Genomic DNA, 18,082 nt, shown 5'->3' with positions numbered 1-18,082 from the left:
TGCTGATTGGTCAAGCTCCAATTATCCAGCGAAAGTTAATTTTAGGATAGAAATAACGAAAGTTTGGGCTCATAGAAATGCATGTGTGCCGGCTGGGATCGAATTACTCGAGAAATTGAATTAACTGGTGTCGAATTAACAGAAGTCTACTGTACTACTTTTTATGCAGTTTCTTATTTAAAAGAAGAATAGAACATGTAGCTGCCCTCATGCATGGTCATTATCATTATACAGTGTAAGAGAAAAGCTGAAGCTGAGAAAAATTCACAATATGATACCCTTTTGTTCATGGTGCCGTTCATTTCCATATTCATTAGTTAGTTTCCATGTCGTGCCAGTGTGCCAATGCTTACCGTCCAAATTCTTTGGGCTTGTTCTATTTCCCTCAAGCAATAGCTTTCCTTGGATATTTTACAATTCGAAACACGTGGGGCCCATTGTTCAAACTGCGTTGTGTGTCATATCGAGTTGAATGATTTGGTCTGTCTCTTTCTCTGTCCCTGCTTGGTCTAATCATGTCAAATGCTCCCCCACTTTTTTTAGACATGCCACGACCACTCTCTGCCCAATACGATCAAGAGACGGGCCGTGTGTACTTCACCGTCGAACTGAACACAGAGCGGCTTTTGGCGAGGGTAGAAGGTCGCGCCCGTGGCCAGGAGCAGTGGATGCCTCTGGCTGAGGTGGAAGTAGACCGTCCCCAGATTTCTCTGGAAGTTGCCAATGCCGCCGCCCTCGTGGACATCCGTGTGCTCCTCTGCCTTCAGAGCAATGCTTCATGGTGTGGAGACGAGCGTCTGGCCGAACCTTTTGACGGTGAGTGGGAGCTTGCAATAAAGCTTCATTGCCGCAAAGCTTGGCCTTGCGACCTGAAATTCAGAGTTGTAGACTGCATTAGTGTGCGTGGCAAGCAGAGCAAAACCTTCTCCTTGAGAAGTTGCATGGCCAGACTGCGGCAGCAATGCCACATTTATGCGGTGATCGCACCCCTGCGAACTTTAGCCACAAGTGTTTGAAACAGCTGCTGCACTTCGTTACATAGTGAAGTCATATCTGACACACAAATGCCTTCATTAGATATCCAAAATTTGTTATAAGCATATATTTGTTACATGCCAATGTTGGTGAGAAACATTTTAGATCAAGCACTGCAAGAAGTTGTATGGACAGATTAGGCAACAATTCCAGATTCTTATGGTGGCCACACTATTGTAAACTTTTGTATATTCTAGATCAAAATGTGTTGCTGATGATAAATGGTGGACTGAACTGAATTGTTTAAACCATATGCTAAGAAAGTGCCTGTTGTAAATTCACTTTTTTTTTATGCCCTTGCAGAGTTCTCCATGACTACGGAGGGCAGTCTACATCCAGTGGGTGCCCCTGTGACCATAAAGACCATGAACGTTGTTATCATCGTTGCTGTGGCTGCGGGGCTGTTCTTCCTCCTTGTGGTTGTGTTTGTGTGCTGCTGCTGGAAGAGAAAAGCCAGCAAAGGTGAGTCATTGATGTGTGTTACATAAGAGAGGCAGAGAGAGAGAGAGAGAGCCCACAACATGTTCATCACAGGAGCTCTTTCTCGAAGTTTGCTCCATTCGCTCACTGGAGTGTTAGTCGTGGTCTGCAGTACATCAAAAGACATTCCCCGTGTCTGTTGCAAATATATTGTACAAAAATGTTCTCATGCCTATTAACTTTTCACAATGATATAGTTTCCATTCTACAGGAAAGACCTGCATTATCATGGACATTTGGAACTTGAACAAAAAGAAGTAAAGTGAGAACAACAAAATAGAAAATCATGGTTTATCAAAATTTCAAAATACCCATTTACTGTTTGTCACAGAGCGAGAATAATTACAACTTTATATGGAAATTGATCAATAGACATCTTGCATTTCTTTGCATTCAGGCTTCGGTCACCCCATTTCTGTTTCATTCGTCCATGATTGCCCATTTTATGCCTCATGGCAGAATTTCTTGTAGTGAGCCTCTAGTTACCTGACACTATGAACGCCTTCAACACAGGAAAGCTAGAATGATTTGATAAAGGATGCATCTCTGATCTTTTACATAGTGCATTGGTGGATAGGAGGAAAGGGACATGGATTTAGGTAACACTGGTAGTATGACCCACCTTAGCTGAGAGCATGCTGGGCATAGTTAATCAGTACCATAGAGATAAGCACCGAAACAGTATATTTTGCAAATGAGAGTGAATTGGTCGTTCATTACAATTAGGAGTAAACAAAAAGTAAAAGCTATGCTGCAAATTACATTTCGCTGCATAGCTGTGACTGAACTTTCTTTTAAGACACTTGAAAGGTGACCAGCTTCTGATGTGGGTAAATGCTGCTTCTAGATTTATACATGTATTTGCGGATCTCCACCTACATCATGTAGACAAGCTAATATTCACTCCACATTATTTACCACTATATGTCTACTGTCTACTATATGTACTGCCAATTTGTCTACTGTACATACTTCATAATAATTCTTCTTTTCCCTTTTAGTTTGTTTGTACTGTGTACATCGCAGTTCATTAATGTGGTTTCCTTTGTTACATTGCAGTAAACAAGAAGGATTATGAATCAGAAGTCCAAAAGTAAGTTTGCTATTTACTTTGCATGCTTTCATATACATGGTGCTTCCAAAATTGCCAAAATTTTCGGACGGCTATGTAAAATACCGTCATTTGTTCTCTTTGTTATATTGTTGTAGTACTTTGATATGCTTCCATACACATTAAAATCATTGCTTTTCCTGGCCTTCTGCAGAACTCTGGCATGCCATTTTGATGTAAACATCAGTATGAACTCATTTTGGATGACCTTTGATTGTGCAATATTTCCCAAAATTGTGGGGCATTCTCATTTTGATATCCATATCTAATGGGTGGCCATAACAGAATGCTTTGTATTTACAAATTAGAGCATGATTTTATCAGCGGTCAACCTGGTATGTTACGTAGTTGGTGAAGTATGCATCATATCCTTGCATAAACTTGTATTTTCATATTTTAGTCTTATTTTATATGCTTATTAGATATTGTTTTCATTTTTAATGCAGGTCTATGGCCTTCATTTTTTAAATTATCTTTTTATTTTCGAAAGACTGCCATCCTTGCCACTGGAACAGGGTAGTTGGCAATGTAAAGATAGATTATTATTATTATTATTATTATTATTATTATTATTATTATTATTATTATTATTATTATTATTATTATTATTATTATTATTATTATTATTAGCTAGATTATAGCTTATTTCTAATGGCTCACAGCTGGACTTTTGGTGAGCGTAGCAGTCTTAACTGCTTAGGGCAGTTGTCAAAATAGGATGAAAAGCCACTCAAGCTAGCAGGTGCCATTTGAAAAGCTTTGCCTATGTCATAGTAATTGTAGTTGCCAGGGAGATGCTCTTGTTCATACTAGTTGTCTTTGGTGCATTACAGTGCGAGACCAAAGGTTATCAGCGGACCTTATTATCATGAAGATGTGGGCAAGGGGCTGGACACAAACGTCGACGACATGAGCAAGCACACCATCTATGCTGGCAGCATTGGTAGCTCCCCACACATGGCTAATGGACATGCCGGAAACCAGATAACGTCCAATGGTAAGAGAGCACACAAAAGCTTGCACATTTTTGTTCTTTCCAGTCGTCCATCACATTCTTGCGATTCGTAGTGTAGCAATTGGTTCAGAACCTTTGTTCGGCTTTGAGGCTGCTAGTTCACCAATTTCATCATTCTTGTGAAGTGGGAAATTTTTGCAATTTCTGAATATCTCACTATTTCCTCAACATCCTATTCTTGGCCTGTGTATGGTTATCTTGCTACTGTACCTAAGCATAAGTGTATAATACATGCACCATCTAAGTTTCATGCCATTTGCAACAGCTTGGGTTTACCACACTATACTATACTATACTATATTGTACTATACTATACCATATTAAAGGCATGTAACTTGTGTACCTTGCGACCCAATGTGCTAGTATATTTTGATGTCGAAATTGGCATAGGAGTGCAGAACCAAGGGATGGGATATCTGTAGCATAACCTGGTGTTACAAGAACACAAGCCTTTAGCAGCTGAGGCTTATGAGTGCAAGATTAGCATTAGCAAATGTATGAGCTGTTGTAATCCACATGGGCTAATAAACAAGGCAACCAGTAGGTCTGAAAGAAGACAACACTTTTGGATTTTAGAAGGAGTGCTTTCGTAATGCTAATTGTAGCAATCGAAATGAGTGCCACATTTGACATGCGGCTCTGTATGCTCTGGCATGCGGCACATGGCAATTCAAGACACATGGGACGAGCGTCCAAATGAGCAAGCAGCACGTAGGCTCAGCCCAGATCTAACCCCGTGGCATTCACGCTCGGAAGACTTCATATCCTCGTCAAGCAGTGCAAAGCAAACAACTTTGCACAATGCTGCTTTGTTTTACACGAACAATGTCAATACAAGCATCATTGCATAAGCAAAAAACACTTCACAATGCCACGTTGTTCACTGATGGTTCCGGTGACAACCAGTGATAGGTCTGGTAGGCCTAGCTCACCGAATGCTGTAGCTGACAGTGCTTGCAATCCAGCCCTTGCAATCCAGCCCAAGCTCGTCAAAGAGCACTTATCTTTGCCAGCTTAATTAAAATTTGTACACTTATGTTGCACGTAGTTATATACAAGTGGTTTTCTCATTGCTATCGATGCGAAGAGCTATCCTGCAAGTGAAGCAAGGAGCCTCACTGAGATGATTGGTGTGTGCTGTCCACAAGTGAAATGCCCTCGCATTGGGACTCCCTATCTCGCTAGTGGCTCAGTAGTGGGTGCCTTGCAGAACAGGAGCACTTTGAGATACCTTTATTCAAATAGTAACTATTTCACGTCAGAAACAAATTGTAGCCAATTTTTATGATGTCGTGGGCGGGTACAGCGAACTAGCATGAGTCATGCCGTCATTCACTGTGGTCAAATGATGGAACAGTTGTTGGACAGTCTGAATGACAAAAATAGGCCCAGTTTGTTGTATATGGGGCATCCTATCCAGCTTTACAGAATGACAAAATGCCTCTGCATCAGTTGCCCAAATGCTGTATCTGGCGCTTAATCGTACTGTGTCTCCTGCTTTACTGCTGCGCACTGTCTTGCCCCTCTACTGGAGCTTTATGAAGCCTTGTTCTTAAAGCGCTCGTTATGTCTTTATGTCCTCCCCTTCTGCTATCATGTTGTGGCAGTAAATTCATTATTATCTAATCAGCATGTTTTTGCATTGCAGGTATGCTTTACGGATCTGCGGACATGCTGGATGGAGTTCACAGTGGCAATGGCAGTGATGGTGCCGGCGATCTCTGGGTAAAGGGAGGCCAGGGAGAGATGTCTACTCCGCCGGAAGCATCATACCAGCCCTATGATGCCCGCATGCCGTCTGGTTACTACTACCCAGATGATTACCAAGGCCTTAACGAGGACGTCATGAATCTCAAGAACAGGGAACATTTGCGTGAGTGTCCAGAGATTCTCTGAGGCATCCCTCTCATAGCCATGTGTGAAATTAATGGCGTAGTACCAAAATATCTTTTTCTATTTAAGAGCTAATCTAGAGCAATACCAACTTTTGTACTGCCTTTGCAGAAAATATATATATGCATAACAATGTGAATATCTATCACCTATCAGATGCAGTGCTGTCCGCTTTAATGACAAATGGTTGTCCTTAATTGTTGTCAAAAGGTTTTCTCGACTAGTTTATATATTCAATGTGTACACTGTCAACCCTGATACATTCAGTTATGGTAAAGATTTTTGTGGGATTTTTAAATATTGTTAAAAGAAGATTGCACTGCTCAGTAATCATATTCTGGCTTTTGAAAGATATTTTTTTTAAAGAATTGGGCATCTGTTAGAATTAAAATAGTGAGTGGTGCTGATACAGCCTAGAATCGCTACAAACAGAGGTATACAAACTTCTGGTCGTGTTCTGACGAAGATTATGGAAGCTGCTTCTAATTTTCACCTACCTCTTGGTTTCACCTTTCAGACTCCCCCTACTATGACGTTAGTGGACTTCCAGATCCCTATGCCACCATGGGTGATGAAGACAAGAACCCGCAGATCTCATTGTCCTTCGATGAAAGCCTTGAATCTGGTTACTCCACTCCAAACTCTAGGAACCGACGCATTGTGCGGGAAATAATCGTGTGAGCATCCACGCAGCTTGGAGGATTGTTGTGTTGCAGCTGAGCATGTGCGGACACACGGGAGTGCCTACAGAGTGGGCTGTGTGGTCATTAGCATCTGGCAGACTCTGACCACAATGTGCCTGGAAAACAATATGGTGTGTGTGCGTGTGTGTGTGCATGTTGCCGCACGACGAACGAAACTGGCCGTCGGCAGCAGGTGTGCTTCGAGAGTCAAAGCCGAAAGAATGGAGCCAGCTGTGCTGAGGCAGCCCAGTGATGTTAACGTTTTTAATGCATCTAGAAACCAGCTCCTGAGGATCCTAAGGATCAGCCTTCATGCTTCAACACCTCCAAGTGGGCAGTGCTAGCAACGGAAACACAAGTGCAAGAACAATCGGCGGCGGCTCGTGATGGGCGTTGCCCGCTCGCAGCAAGTTCGCAATTGTTGAGTCTGGGAGAACGGCTACATCTAGCGTCTTCAATGCATGTAGAAATCGGCTCGTAAGGATCACGCTTCAACACTTTCGAGTGTCCAGTGCCAGGGACAGAAACACAAGTGCAAGAACATTTGGCGGCAGCTCGTGATGGGCTTAGCCCATTTGCAACAAGTTCGCAATTGTTGAGTCTGACAGAACAGCCACATCCGTGCTGTCACAAAGACATTTTTGGTGCAAGAGGCGACGTGCACCGCACAGTGGCTGCAAGAAACTGGCGTTAAAGCTCTGGCAGTGCCTCTTTTGCTCCTTGTGTTTTTGCTCAAAGTGAGTGTTATTCGTGCCCTGGGTGTCAACTTTGTTTTCTAGTTGCTTGACCGTCATTGACATGTTTTTATTATGCCATTTAGGGTGCTGCATCAGGAGAGATATGCCACCATAGTGCTTGTGCAAGATATTTTTATGGGGGCCAAACTTCTTGCCACTTGGCTCTTGTTGGCTTGTGCTGGATGTTCTTTTTAACAAAGGTAGAAAGATTGTTACTACACTCATGCTCAGTGAAAGCACGCGATACTCTTGAGTAGCTCAAGCTGTTAACATTTTTATTTTAACTTGAAAGTAATCACTGAAAGGCCATGATTTGACATCATCTTGCTTACTGTAGTCATCTTCATTCTGCAGTTGTTTTTTAATCTATGCAGCAAAAGCATATTATTTACCAATCATTTGTTATTGTAAAGAAAAGTGAGCTTGGTGTTAAAGCTACTACTTCATTATACTTGCCGAACTGTGCCTTGAATGATAGTTTGCAGTAGCATTTACGCTTTAACTGGTGCTCCTTTACTTGCTACTGGAACACTTTCATCTGTTGTGTTCCTGTTCATTCATAGCTGGCAAGCTGCTGGAATCTTGCTTCATGTGGTTCATTTATTCGGTCATCATCACAGGACTAACACTAGCATCAGTTTTCAAATCTTGAAGTGTGCCACGCGGTTAGATTGTGTACATTTATTAAAAGGCCCCTGAAACGGTTCGGACAAATTTTGTAGACGCGTAGGGTACAGCTTAAGTAGAACATTCGCACCACAATTTAAGTGAAGCGTTACGTATTAATGGAGCTACAAGCGATTAGAAGTTACCCTCCTCCCCAGCCATGCTTTTCCTCCTCAACTCACTCGTTCGCCGAGCGAGCGGGGCTAAGCTCCGCCTTCACTGGTCCTGCGTCACGATGCGACGTCACATCGTCCACTTCCGGTTGTTTTGAAGCCCGCCCCCGCCTGCGCGAAACCTCTCCGCTAGCCGCTTGGCTGTCGACCCCAAGCGAGAGCTATCGAAGCAGCTTGCGTTGCGAGCATTCTGTCGTAGCGCCAAACGTGTCTGGTATTCCGTTAGCCACAGGCAAGCTGGTCATTTCGGCAAATGACTGGAGGCATAAACTCAAGCTGATGAAGGGACTTTGGCGCGTGAGCGGCCTGATCGGTCTGCACGGTCCAGACACTTGTTGGCGCAGCGCTTAACAAGCCAAACAAAGCGCTAATATTGCTCTAACCAAGTGTAAAACATTTTAAACATATATAAAAACAACGTGTTGATGATTACACTCCTGCGAAAAATACGCACCAGCAGCAAAAAAGAATACGCTTCGTTGCTGCTACTGTGTATGGTTGAGCTCTATGCCACCAGGTGGCTGCACCGTGCAGACCATTCACCTTTGCCCTTCTGCTCATCTCGGCTCATCCCGTTACGGCACAGTCAAGCGGCCAGACCCTGTCCTCTTGCGCTTACGTTTGCCCTAATACGGGACTCGCGAAACGCTAGTGCGTTAGTAATCTTCCGGTGTAAAGCCACAAACGTGCAAATCCTGGCGCCGATCGGATAGCGGCAGTCCGATGCGCAGCAGCCAGTTCGCTCGTACGCTGCCCTGCAGAGGGACACGATGTCGCAGCTTGACATATTGCCAGTCGCTACGTTTGCAGTCCGCAAGGCAACAAAGTCGAATCATAGTGCTCGCGAAAAGACTGAGACCAACTCTGACCGCGGAGCTCTCGTCAAAATGGAGCACGTTGTAACACAAGCAGACGACACTTGCTGTGTGCCGGAAGTGCTTAAGTGTACTGAAAAATTGTTCTTGTGCACTCTCTTTCTGCTACTTTCTCTTTATAAAAACAAATTAACTAACATTCCAACTATTACGAAGATCATTTGTTTACCATAAAGTTGGAAAAATTATCGATCACGCGCCCTGGTCAGCCAATCGGATAGCTCGCCCCACTGATGTCATATGGGTGATTTCGGTCATATGGGTAGGGGCAGCTTAAAATTCCGCCGAGCAGTGCGCTGCGATCGGCAGCGATGTGCATTTTTAAAAACTTATAATAAATTACACGCTTTACGCAGAGCACTTAGATGTGTCAATTAATGATCAGAAGGACCTACTCTAACGACTCAGTACGTTTGTAGAAAATCGTCAAAAGCGTTTCAGGGTCCCTTTAAAGGCCATGAGTAACAGAGTGACGTACATGCATTGTACAGGTTGGGCTGTCAGTTGTTCTCATTCTTGACCACGGCACACTGTCTATCCACGATGTCATCTCGCCTATGAAACCAACTAGCTTCAGTTACGAGAGTCTAATTCGCATGAAGTAGTTTTCAGTAGTCGCACCTTCACCAGCTGTATCATTTGGTGAGCAATGTGGTCTTGACTTACTAACTGCTCAAATTTAAGTGGTAAATTGCCCATGAGAGAAGCGACTGTTTTCACTTCAAATGGCATTGGCCTCTATTACCAAATGGTGTGCCCAGTTCGACTTGGTTTTCTTGTTCTTTTCTTTTTTGACTGAGGTGACTGTGTTAGGTAGTAAAAATTTCTGCTTGCCATCACAAGTACCCTTCTGCCTGAAATAACGCCACATTCTGCCTTATTCAAACAGCTGTTCTTTTGTCATTAGCTTTGCTTCACAATTTGCAGTACCATCATGACTACGCAGGCATATTGAGCTTATAGTGGTTGGTACTGACAGTCATAGCCATTTCCTGCAAACAGATGCCTCATTCTGTTCATGTCAGTGACAAGTTAATTACCTGTTGCAGAAGGCTGCAGCAAAACTCTAGGGGAAAAGATCTCAAAGTGCACATGATTGTCTAGTGCACAAGGTTCTAAGTGAATCTTTATGAACTTGCCAGACTTGCCTATAAATCTTGCCCAATACCTTATTTTGCACAGGAGAGATCCTTCGTACTGCACATAAAAAAATATGCCTGCTCGTGCTGTCCTTGTTAGGGACAGAAAATTGCGTCATTAGTATATAAAATGTTTATATCCTGATCTGTGCCCCTTCTGTGTGCCTAATTTATCAGTGTGTTCTTGGTAGCTCCTTGCAATATTGATTGATAATATGCACAAGAACTGGTAAACTACTTAATGTCCTGTCGCAGTTGAGATTGTGCTCATTTCATTTTGCTTCCTTTTGATGGCCTGTCTTCAATAATGTTGAGACACATATAGGTACTACTGGTCACAATTTGGACAGCACCAAGGTAATAGTGACGGTCTTGTTCATGTCATTCTAATGCGGGCTCTACTTCAAACCTGTTGCATGTTCAAATGCCGTCAGGGTATTTCAGTACTCATCTAATATCGGTGTACAGAGCTTCAGCAGTACCACCTAGTACTATATAATGCTTCACGCTCCAATGCTGTTGCCATGTGGTTATGCTCTTTTTCTCTGGTGCTGTTCGGTTTCTTAGTAGTGTTCAAATCCTTGTCAGCTGTAGATCACGGTGGCACTAGCCATTTGAAAGGCTCTGCTATTGCTTTTCTTTTTTCTTTTTGTGTGTGCAGTTTTGTACATAATTGTTCTTTTTTTTTGCTATTATTTTTTTCTCATCATTTTAACCAACTCATGGGGGGAGCGTCATTGTTTTTATGTGTGTCAACTTTTACAGTTTTGATCTTTACTCTGTGTCTCTCATCATAGCCCGTGCATAAGGTACAAAATGGGTATATTGGGGAGCATGTCATAAGAAAAGCACTCATTCAAAAAAAAAGTGCTAAGACATTTATTTGTGTGGTCACCTGCCTCACCTTCAGACCATAATGAACTACTTAAACAGAACCAGTACAGTTCATTGTAAAAAGGACATAACGAGACTTGGAGAAATAGTGATACCTGCATCCACCTGTTTTACTCTAGACAGCTTACGTAGTGAGGCATGTTCCCTTTGTCCCTGCCTTATACAATTCGCATAGTTAATTTTTATTTGCTAGGTGTGCTTGGGGCATACATTTAAAAATTTGATAAAGGTTTAATAAACATTTGTGAAAATTTATATCACAGGTGTACTGAAAGGGTTTAGTTTATATCACTGCATGGTCTTGCATTGACTTTATTTTTGTCAATTGGTGACGACTATCGACAGTAATGAAACATTTTTGCCATGTGATTTATGCAGAAAAGTATTGTGCTAAGGTCTAGCTTAGAACTTTGTTTATAGCATTTTCACCGTGAGTGATACACCCAACTTGTTCATGGTGAATTTATGAGAGGTTTGGAGGAATTCTCTAGGTACTTGGACATTTGATTGAAATTTGTAATATATTGACTTGCGAAGCCACAAAATATGTGAAAACGCTCAAATTTTGAGTTCTTGAATCTTACAGTACAGATACTCTTTGATATACATGTGGCAGCAGGAGAACCACAGTACTCTTTTGAACCGTCACCTTTTATGTATAATTTTATAATGTAATTCATTTCTTGCCACCAAATGAAGTGCATAAACTTGTTGCTTTCAGAACTCAAATGTGGAATGCTGCAGTGCCTTACAATATTTAAGCTGTGCATCTCTTCTTGTTTTCGTGAATGCATGGACAATGCATGGACAGGCAGAGCAGTCTGTACTAGAGTGCCTTTGTTCCTTGCCGCAGTTGTGATGTTTGCACAACACAATGTATTTCACTGTAAATAAACATGTCATGCTTTGTGAAGCTCAACATGGCCAATTCACTTGTACTGACAGAGGGCTGTCAGACTCGCCAGGATTCTTGTAAATACAGCAGCAGTATTTACCACAAGAAGAATTCTGGTAATTGATTGGCAGGCACTTAGGACTACTGACATGACATTTTCCTTACATAAATACCCATAATAGTACTTGTTTGTACCAACCAGCTCTGGTTTAGGTAACCAGCAGCTTGATGCATCAGGATGTTATCATATGCATTGGCACACCTCAGTATGGCAACATTGCTCATAAGACAATACGTGCTGTGTGTGTTACTTCTGGCTGTGCTCGCGTGTAACAGCTACAGGGATCGCAACCAGAAGAAATGTGTACAGCACTCATTTTTACAGTGGAGCTGTTGGAAGCTCGCTGGGTTTCTCTTGACGTGCGCAGCTTCGCCGAGCTGGGGGGAGAGAGCTGAGAAAAAGCGAAAGCAGCGTATAAAAATAGCATCGCGCAGCATAGCAACGCGGTGAGGGTAGATGGAGCCTAGCGAGAGAGAAGGAGCGGAGACTGGCGCGCGAGGCAGGGGGGTCAGGCGAGGGAGGAGGTGCGTTCTCCGGCGGCTGCTAGGTTTAGCTAGGGTAGCCACCCTAGCTAGGGTGCCTCGATGTTCTCGCCCACCGCTCTATACAGAGTGGAGACAACCGCGGCGTCTTGTATGGCATTGGCCACGCAAATCGCGGACGCCATAGTAGACGGCGGACACCGTAGGGACGCGTTGCGGCGCTCGTGTGTCTTGCGTGCGGTTTGGCACTACTTTACTGGCCTTCCCCCAGCTGCACTGGTCTCTGATGTTTGCAATAGCAGAGCCACGCATAATTTTTGTGTGTATAATGTAGTCATACCTAGCCTTATTGCTGCACGATGTAAGCAAATTTTGCCCCGCGTCACAACGTCACGAGAATGTTGATGAAGCGAAGACCAGTTTTAGAGAACAACTTTCGTATCGGATTAAAACACAAGTGTTTCCCAGCCTCCAGACTTCCCAAGTGTGATCCTTCTATATGCAAGAAGCAAGTTGTAGAGCTTCTAAAACTTCAAAAATGTTATGCCTATACTCCTTTAATGCTTTTTTTTATTTTCTATCTTTTTTTGAGGAGGGAGGGGAGGCAGTCAACCTTCGCTTTTCTTTTGGTTGTTTCGCTTCTAATACGTTACCTCAAATCAGCAGCAGGTTGTAGCATTTTCGCATATTTTCTTTGTGGACTGCTGACATCATTGAGGTAGTGCAGTGGCCATTATGTGTACGTGTGGATGTTTGTTCGGGGCAGAAAAACATGATATGGTGGTTTCACCATGCATTTGTAGATGAAAGGTGATTACTGCGTACTGAACTGGATTTTTAAATGCATGTACCAGCGTAGTCCTCAAATGAAATGCAGTAATTCAATATTTGCTACTCTGCGATTCAGTGAAGGCTACGTGCTTGAGGAGGTAGTAAAAACGTGCACTTGGCACAGCATCACTTATGTCGTTCACAGTGAAGTGCTCATCAATAAAACGCTTCTAAGCTGTAGGGCCACTTTTTGTCCCAGTTCAGGGCAAATTATTCAGTCCCGGTCAACTTGAGCATTAAATCTAGGGCTCACATTGGTTTAATTGGTTTATGTTTGCCTGCACTGCATACTAGTAATGAGAGGGATAAAAGTGGAAGCGTACATAAGGACAGAAACTTAAAGGAGTACATAAAAGGAAACAAATAGGCCTGAATTTAGCACAAAAAAGAGACATATATAAAAGTGAAAATCCTGGAGAAGCCATCTCACAATTTGTTCACGTTAATGCGACCAGGATTAAAGCAACATAGCGGAACACCATATTGCTGAAGACGCCTACGTATAGAATCTGTAGTGGTCATTCTGAGATTTCCATTTGCCGCTTTATGCGACATACACTGTCTCCAGGATCGGCCCACCTTGCTATATGACACTCGCTCGCCAGGGTCGGCCGTGACCATGACGGAATAAGGATGACCGTATATGACAAGGACGCAGTGACAGCGGTGGAACTATGAGGAAGGATTGACGTTGGTGTGACAAGGAAGGCGACATATTGACAACGACAACATGACGACACTGGGATAACAACGACACGGTATGGCGAGAATTCAATGACGGAGCTGGGCTAGAATGACACACGATGGAACAACAACGACAGCATCACGGCGACGGTATGACAAAGAATGCACAGTGAGCAATGTGTGACGATTGACGACAACCCGCCGCGGTTGCTCAGTGGCTATGGTAAAGGAGGCATTGCTATGGTGTTAGGCTGCTGGGCACGAGGTCGCGGGATCGAATCCCGGCCACGGCGGCCGCATTTCGATGGGGGCGAAATGCGAAAAACACCCGTGTACTTAGATTTAGGTGCGCGTTAAAGAACCCCAGGTGGTCGAAATTTCCGGAGTCCCCCACTACGGCGTGCCTAGTAATCAGAAAGTGGTTTTGGCACGTAAGACCCGATATTTTAAATTTAACTATATTGACGACGCAATATATGACGACACTGACATGACGACGGCGTCATAATCACGATTAGTTGCGCTACTTCTTTTAACAAACTGCTGTTGTATGTATTGAAGCACAAAAGTAACTGGAACATCGATGCATTTCGTCGAACACATTAAAAGTCAATATCTTGAAACTCTTGCAGTCCAGAGAACTTATTCCAAGTGGATACGCCTTGCGAGCTCGCTAGCTACAATTCGTAGATTGAAATATGTGCCTCAAAGTAATTGATTAAAATATTAGCGTAATTATGATCATTATTCGATTAAGTGTATTTATTTATTTAGAAGTAATGGCCGCCTCGTCGAGTAATTTTAGATCAACGGTTAGAATTCTGCTTTCTGCCACAGGTAATTTTTTTAAATTGTCGCAGTACAGTTATGTTACGCGATATGAAGCATGCGCATTATAGTGAAGCATATTTGCCGTCCAGTGGAGCATACCAATAATGGAGTGGGGGCACTGTCAAGGGGCCTAGTCCGGATGTGCTATTAGGTGCGTGTGTGAACTCTAATATCACTTCACACACTGTTTCCTACGTATACATAGCACGGCGCAGAGCACTTCAGCCTAAGTACAATGTGTGCAACGAAGCCGACAAATGCAAAATGGCGGCCCCGCCAGGATGTTCGCTTTTTAACCACGACGCAAGCGCTGATATTTTGCGCATGCGTGGCTGCTAGTTTCAGCAACTGGCTCGCTAGCCGCCGTCTTATCGTCGAGATAAGCGCGACACAATGAATAAAAAAAAGGAAATGTTCCAGAAGCACGTTCGATAAACGGCCCGACCGTCTATCGATAAAACGTTATCGCGGTCGCCCTCTTGCAGCATGACTTGCAACTCGAGAGTGCGCATCGGAGCAAGTTTCGAGCTCTTCGCGTCGACTCCTACATTTCTGCTGTCTCGTTCCGTAGACAATTTCGCCGTCTGTTGGAATAAGTGACCGCATTTCGGTCGTTTCAATATTCAAAGCGCTTGCACTTTCTCGTTATGTCGGCACCTGAAAAGACAGATGGTGTGACTTTGCTGTATGGCAACGCGCTTCAACGGTGGGCAACGAAAGTAAGCCCTTCTTCACGTTCTTGGCATGAAATATAGAAGGGGCGTTGTGCCGAGGAAAGCATTACCATGCGCCTACGCGCCGTTCTAATGCAGATCGCAGCAGCCGCTGTATCCGCTGTATATACTATCCCCGTCATATACGCCTATACCGCTGTCCAGTGCATGGAAACGATGGACGCATCACCAGAGCCACCTCTTGGAATGGATTCACCAGCGACTGTACCTGAACGCATCACCGTCAGCAAACAATGCGTGCCGTCAACTGTCTCCCAACTACTAAAACAGCCGCCCCTCCCCGTTACGGCAGGGCCCGGTGACGACGAAGGCGTTACAAGCGCCTACGTACGCCGTTCTAATGCAGATTAGTGATACCTATCGATTATACTACTCCTAAATTTAGAGAACCGCCGTTTGCTGTCGTTACCACGTGCGTGTTTCTTGGTGCTCGCATTTTCGGAGTTGTGTCTCTCACTTTGTTTGACATCGAAAGCTTCTGTAGGGCATTTGCATGTGTTTCGGCTTGGAGACTTCGAGCTAAATCCAAAGCCTCGAACTGAAGATCACAATGCAAAGATTATGAAGGCTACCGCAGCTATTTCCTTAACACAAGAAAGCCAGCAAATTCTCCTAAACAAGGACGTCCCAGTAGTTCAAACCGAACGGAGAATTGGCCGAGTAACTATAGATTCCTTGACAGCAAATGTTATCTAACGTAAAAGAAGAGCTCGCGTCCCTCAGAGAGACATGTGAAGACAATGGTGAACCTTCAGTGGACCATTGAGTGTCTTACAAAACAGGCACATGATTTGTTAGGGAAAAAAAGCAAGAAACAAAATAACGATGACTTAGAAAACCGATGGAGACGATGTAACGTTGCACTTTATGACATTCCGGATACAGAGAGAGAGAGAGAGAGAGAGAGGCAAAAGGCAAGAAAAAACAGGGAGATTAGCCACTGTAAATACCGGCTGGCAACACTGTGCTGGGGAAAGGGGTAAAGGGAATACAAGGAGAAAAAAAGAGAGAAAAACAAACGAGAAAAATTCACACGCTAACGCGATGCTACGCGCAACAACAGTCAAAGGCGGTCACAAAATTCACAGGCCCTTAAAAACGTCAGCAAAGCCCTTAAGGCCTTGAGTGCCGAAACCCGTCTGGGAAAGAAACATGCATGGGGCCAACCGGGAAAGAATGCTATTCGTTAATGTAATTTTAGGATGTGCTTGGCGTGAACATTTGTCACACTGTCGCAGTGATACCGATCGCGCACACAAGGCGGGATGTCTTAATGCGCACAAGCCGCGCCCAACCGTAGTTGCCATTTCATCCTTCAAAACTAAGCAGGAGACCCTGCTGCAGGGTCGAAAGCTAAGCTGTTCAATCAATCAAAAGAACGTTTATTATTTGCAGAGGTGGCACACATGGCCGGGTTTGTTTATGCAGAAGGTGGTCCCTTAGCTCAAGAGGACCTCCTGTTTTGAGGCGCATGAATAGAAGTGAGTATGCAACAGGGATTATACACTAACAACTAGTAAGTACAACATAATTCACATACAACAAAACGATAGTGCTAAACATGACGAGCATCAATCGAACTTTCTGTTGGAAACATGATTAGACTTTTTCTTAAATGTAACAAAGGATACACGTTGTTTTAAATCGTTAGGCAAGTTATTACAAACTGCTACAGCTGCAAATTGGGCCATGTGTTTCCCATATTTACTGCGTACTTTTGGTAGAAGAAAGGTGTTGTTCAAGGCAAACCTGCAGTGTTATTGGAATTGTGAAGGCACACCTTGTCAAATACATTAATAGGAATGACGTTGGTTATAATCTTGAATAGCGTGATGACTACATGACAGTTAACCATAAGCGTTAATGGAAGGACGTTGACGCGGAAAGAAATTGAGGTGATCAACCTCATGGCTTGGTTCTGTAAATGCTGTAATAGGAGTAAATGTGTGGGATACGTATTACCCCAAGATGACATACAATAATTAAAATGGCTGTGAATGAAGGCGTAGTACAATGACAGTAAAGTAGGACGGCCAAAGTATCGTTGCGCTTTTATTGGGATTCTTATTACATAGGCCATTTCTTTCTTTTGGGTGCAAAATGTGTTTATTCTATTTTCGGTTGGAGTCTAAAATAACGCCTAGGAAGGAACATTAACAGCATATAATTTAAGTGATTGAAACGTAATTTATGGAGGGTAGGTTGGAGTTTTAGAGGTATATAGAGTTAAATAGCATAAATGTAGTTATCGATGGATGAATCTGTAGAGAATAGAGTTCACACCATTCTGTCAAGTTCTTAAAGCCATTGCTAAGCTTTGCAGCTGATGAAATCGTTGATTAATCTATTACTACTATTGTAGTGTCATCCGCCTAGAGAAAGGGTATGGAGTATGGGTCCGAAAACAAGCAGCATGCTAATGTTCATGACTCGAAACTTTCACCCATTTCCCTCATCCACTGAGAAGTTGTTGCATATTACCATATTTGAGGGTATTATGTTCAGGTTTGTGACACGAATATAACGCATTTCTTTTTTTTTCTTTTACTTTTCGCTTGTTCGCGCGCCGTGCTCTCCGCGCCCGCTACCACTTGTATTCGCGCAAGAGAGGCAAGGCAGGAGTTGCCACCGTCAATTTTTTGCATCGTCTTGCTTCTCCTGAATTAGAACTCCACTACTGCCGCATTAATGGGGTTACGGTGTATTTATCGCAAACTTGATCAAGAAGAAGAAGAAGAACATTATTGTAGAATAAAACGCTCAATGGGTGGAGCCCCTACACGAGGGCCCCACTGGCTTCCGCGCGCCGTCTTGCCTGCCGGATGATGACCCTTTGGGCCTCTTCCTGTGAGCTGGACAGCGG

At 43.5% G+C, this 18,082-nt stretch overlaps 1 protein-coding gene across 4 annotated transcripts in view; it reads left to right on the top strand.

Moving 5' to 3' along the window:
* The window catches only part of LOC135920000 (cell adhesion molecule DSCAML1-like), a 148,543-nt gene extending 136,923 nt beyond the window's left edge, over positions 1-11,620 (top strand). For all 4 annotated transcript variants that reach the window (XM_065454057.1, XM_065454058.1, XM_065454055.1 and 1 more), the window contains 6 exons: positions 544-816; positions 1,339-1,497; positions 2,575-2,608; positions 3,460-3,623; positions 5,290-5,514; positions 6,052-11,620. In XM_065454057.1, the coding sequence (XP_065310129.1) occupies positions 544-816; positions 1,339-1,497; positions 2,575-2,608; positions 3,460-3,623; positions 5,290-5,514; positions 6,052-6,215 (1,019 nt within the window). In that variant the 3' untranslated portion in view covers positions 6,216-11,620. The remainder of the gene's footprint in view (positions 1-543; positions 817-1,338; positions 1,498-2,574; positions 2,609-3,459; positions 3,624-5,289; positions 5,515-6,051) is intronic.
* Positions 11,621-18,082: the final 6,462 nt, after the last annotated feature.

This window comes from Dermacentor albipictus, chromosome 4 (assembly GCF_038994185.2).
Source record: "Dermacentor albipictus isolate Rhodes 1998 colony chromosome 4, USDA_Dalb.pri_finalv2, whole genome shotgun sequence".
NCBI classification, from domain to species: Eukaryota; Metazoa; Arthropoda; class Arachnida; order Ixodida; family Ixodidae; genus Dermacentor; species Dermacentor albipictus.
Note: the sequence above shows the minus strand (reverse complement) of the source record. Positions and strands in the feature narration are given on the sequence as shown.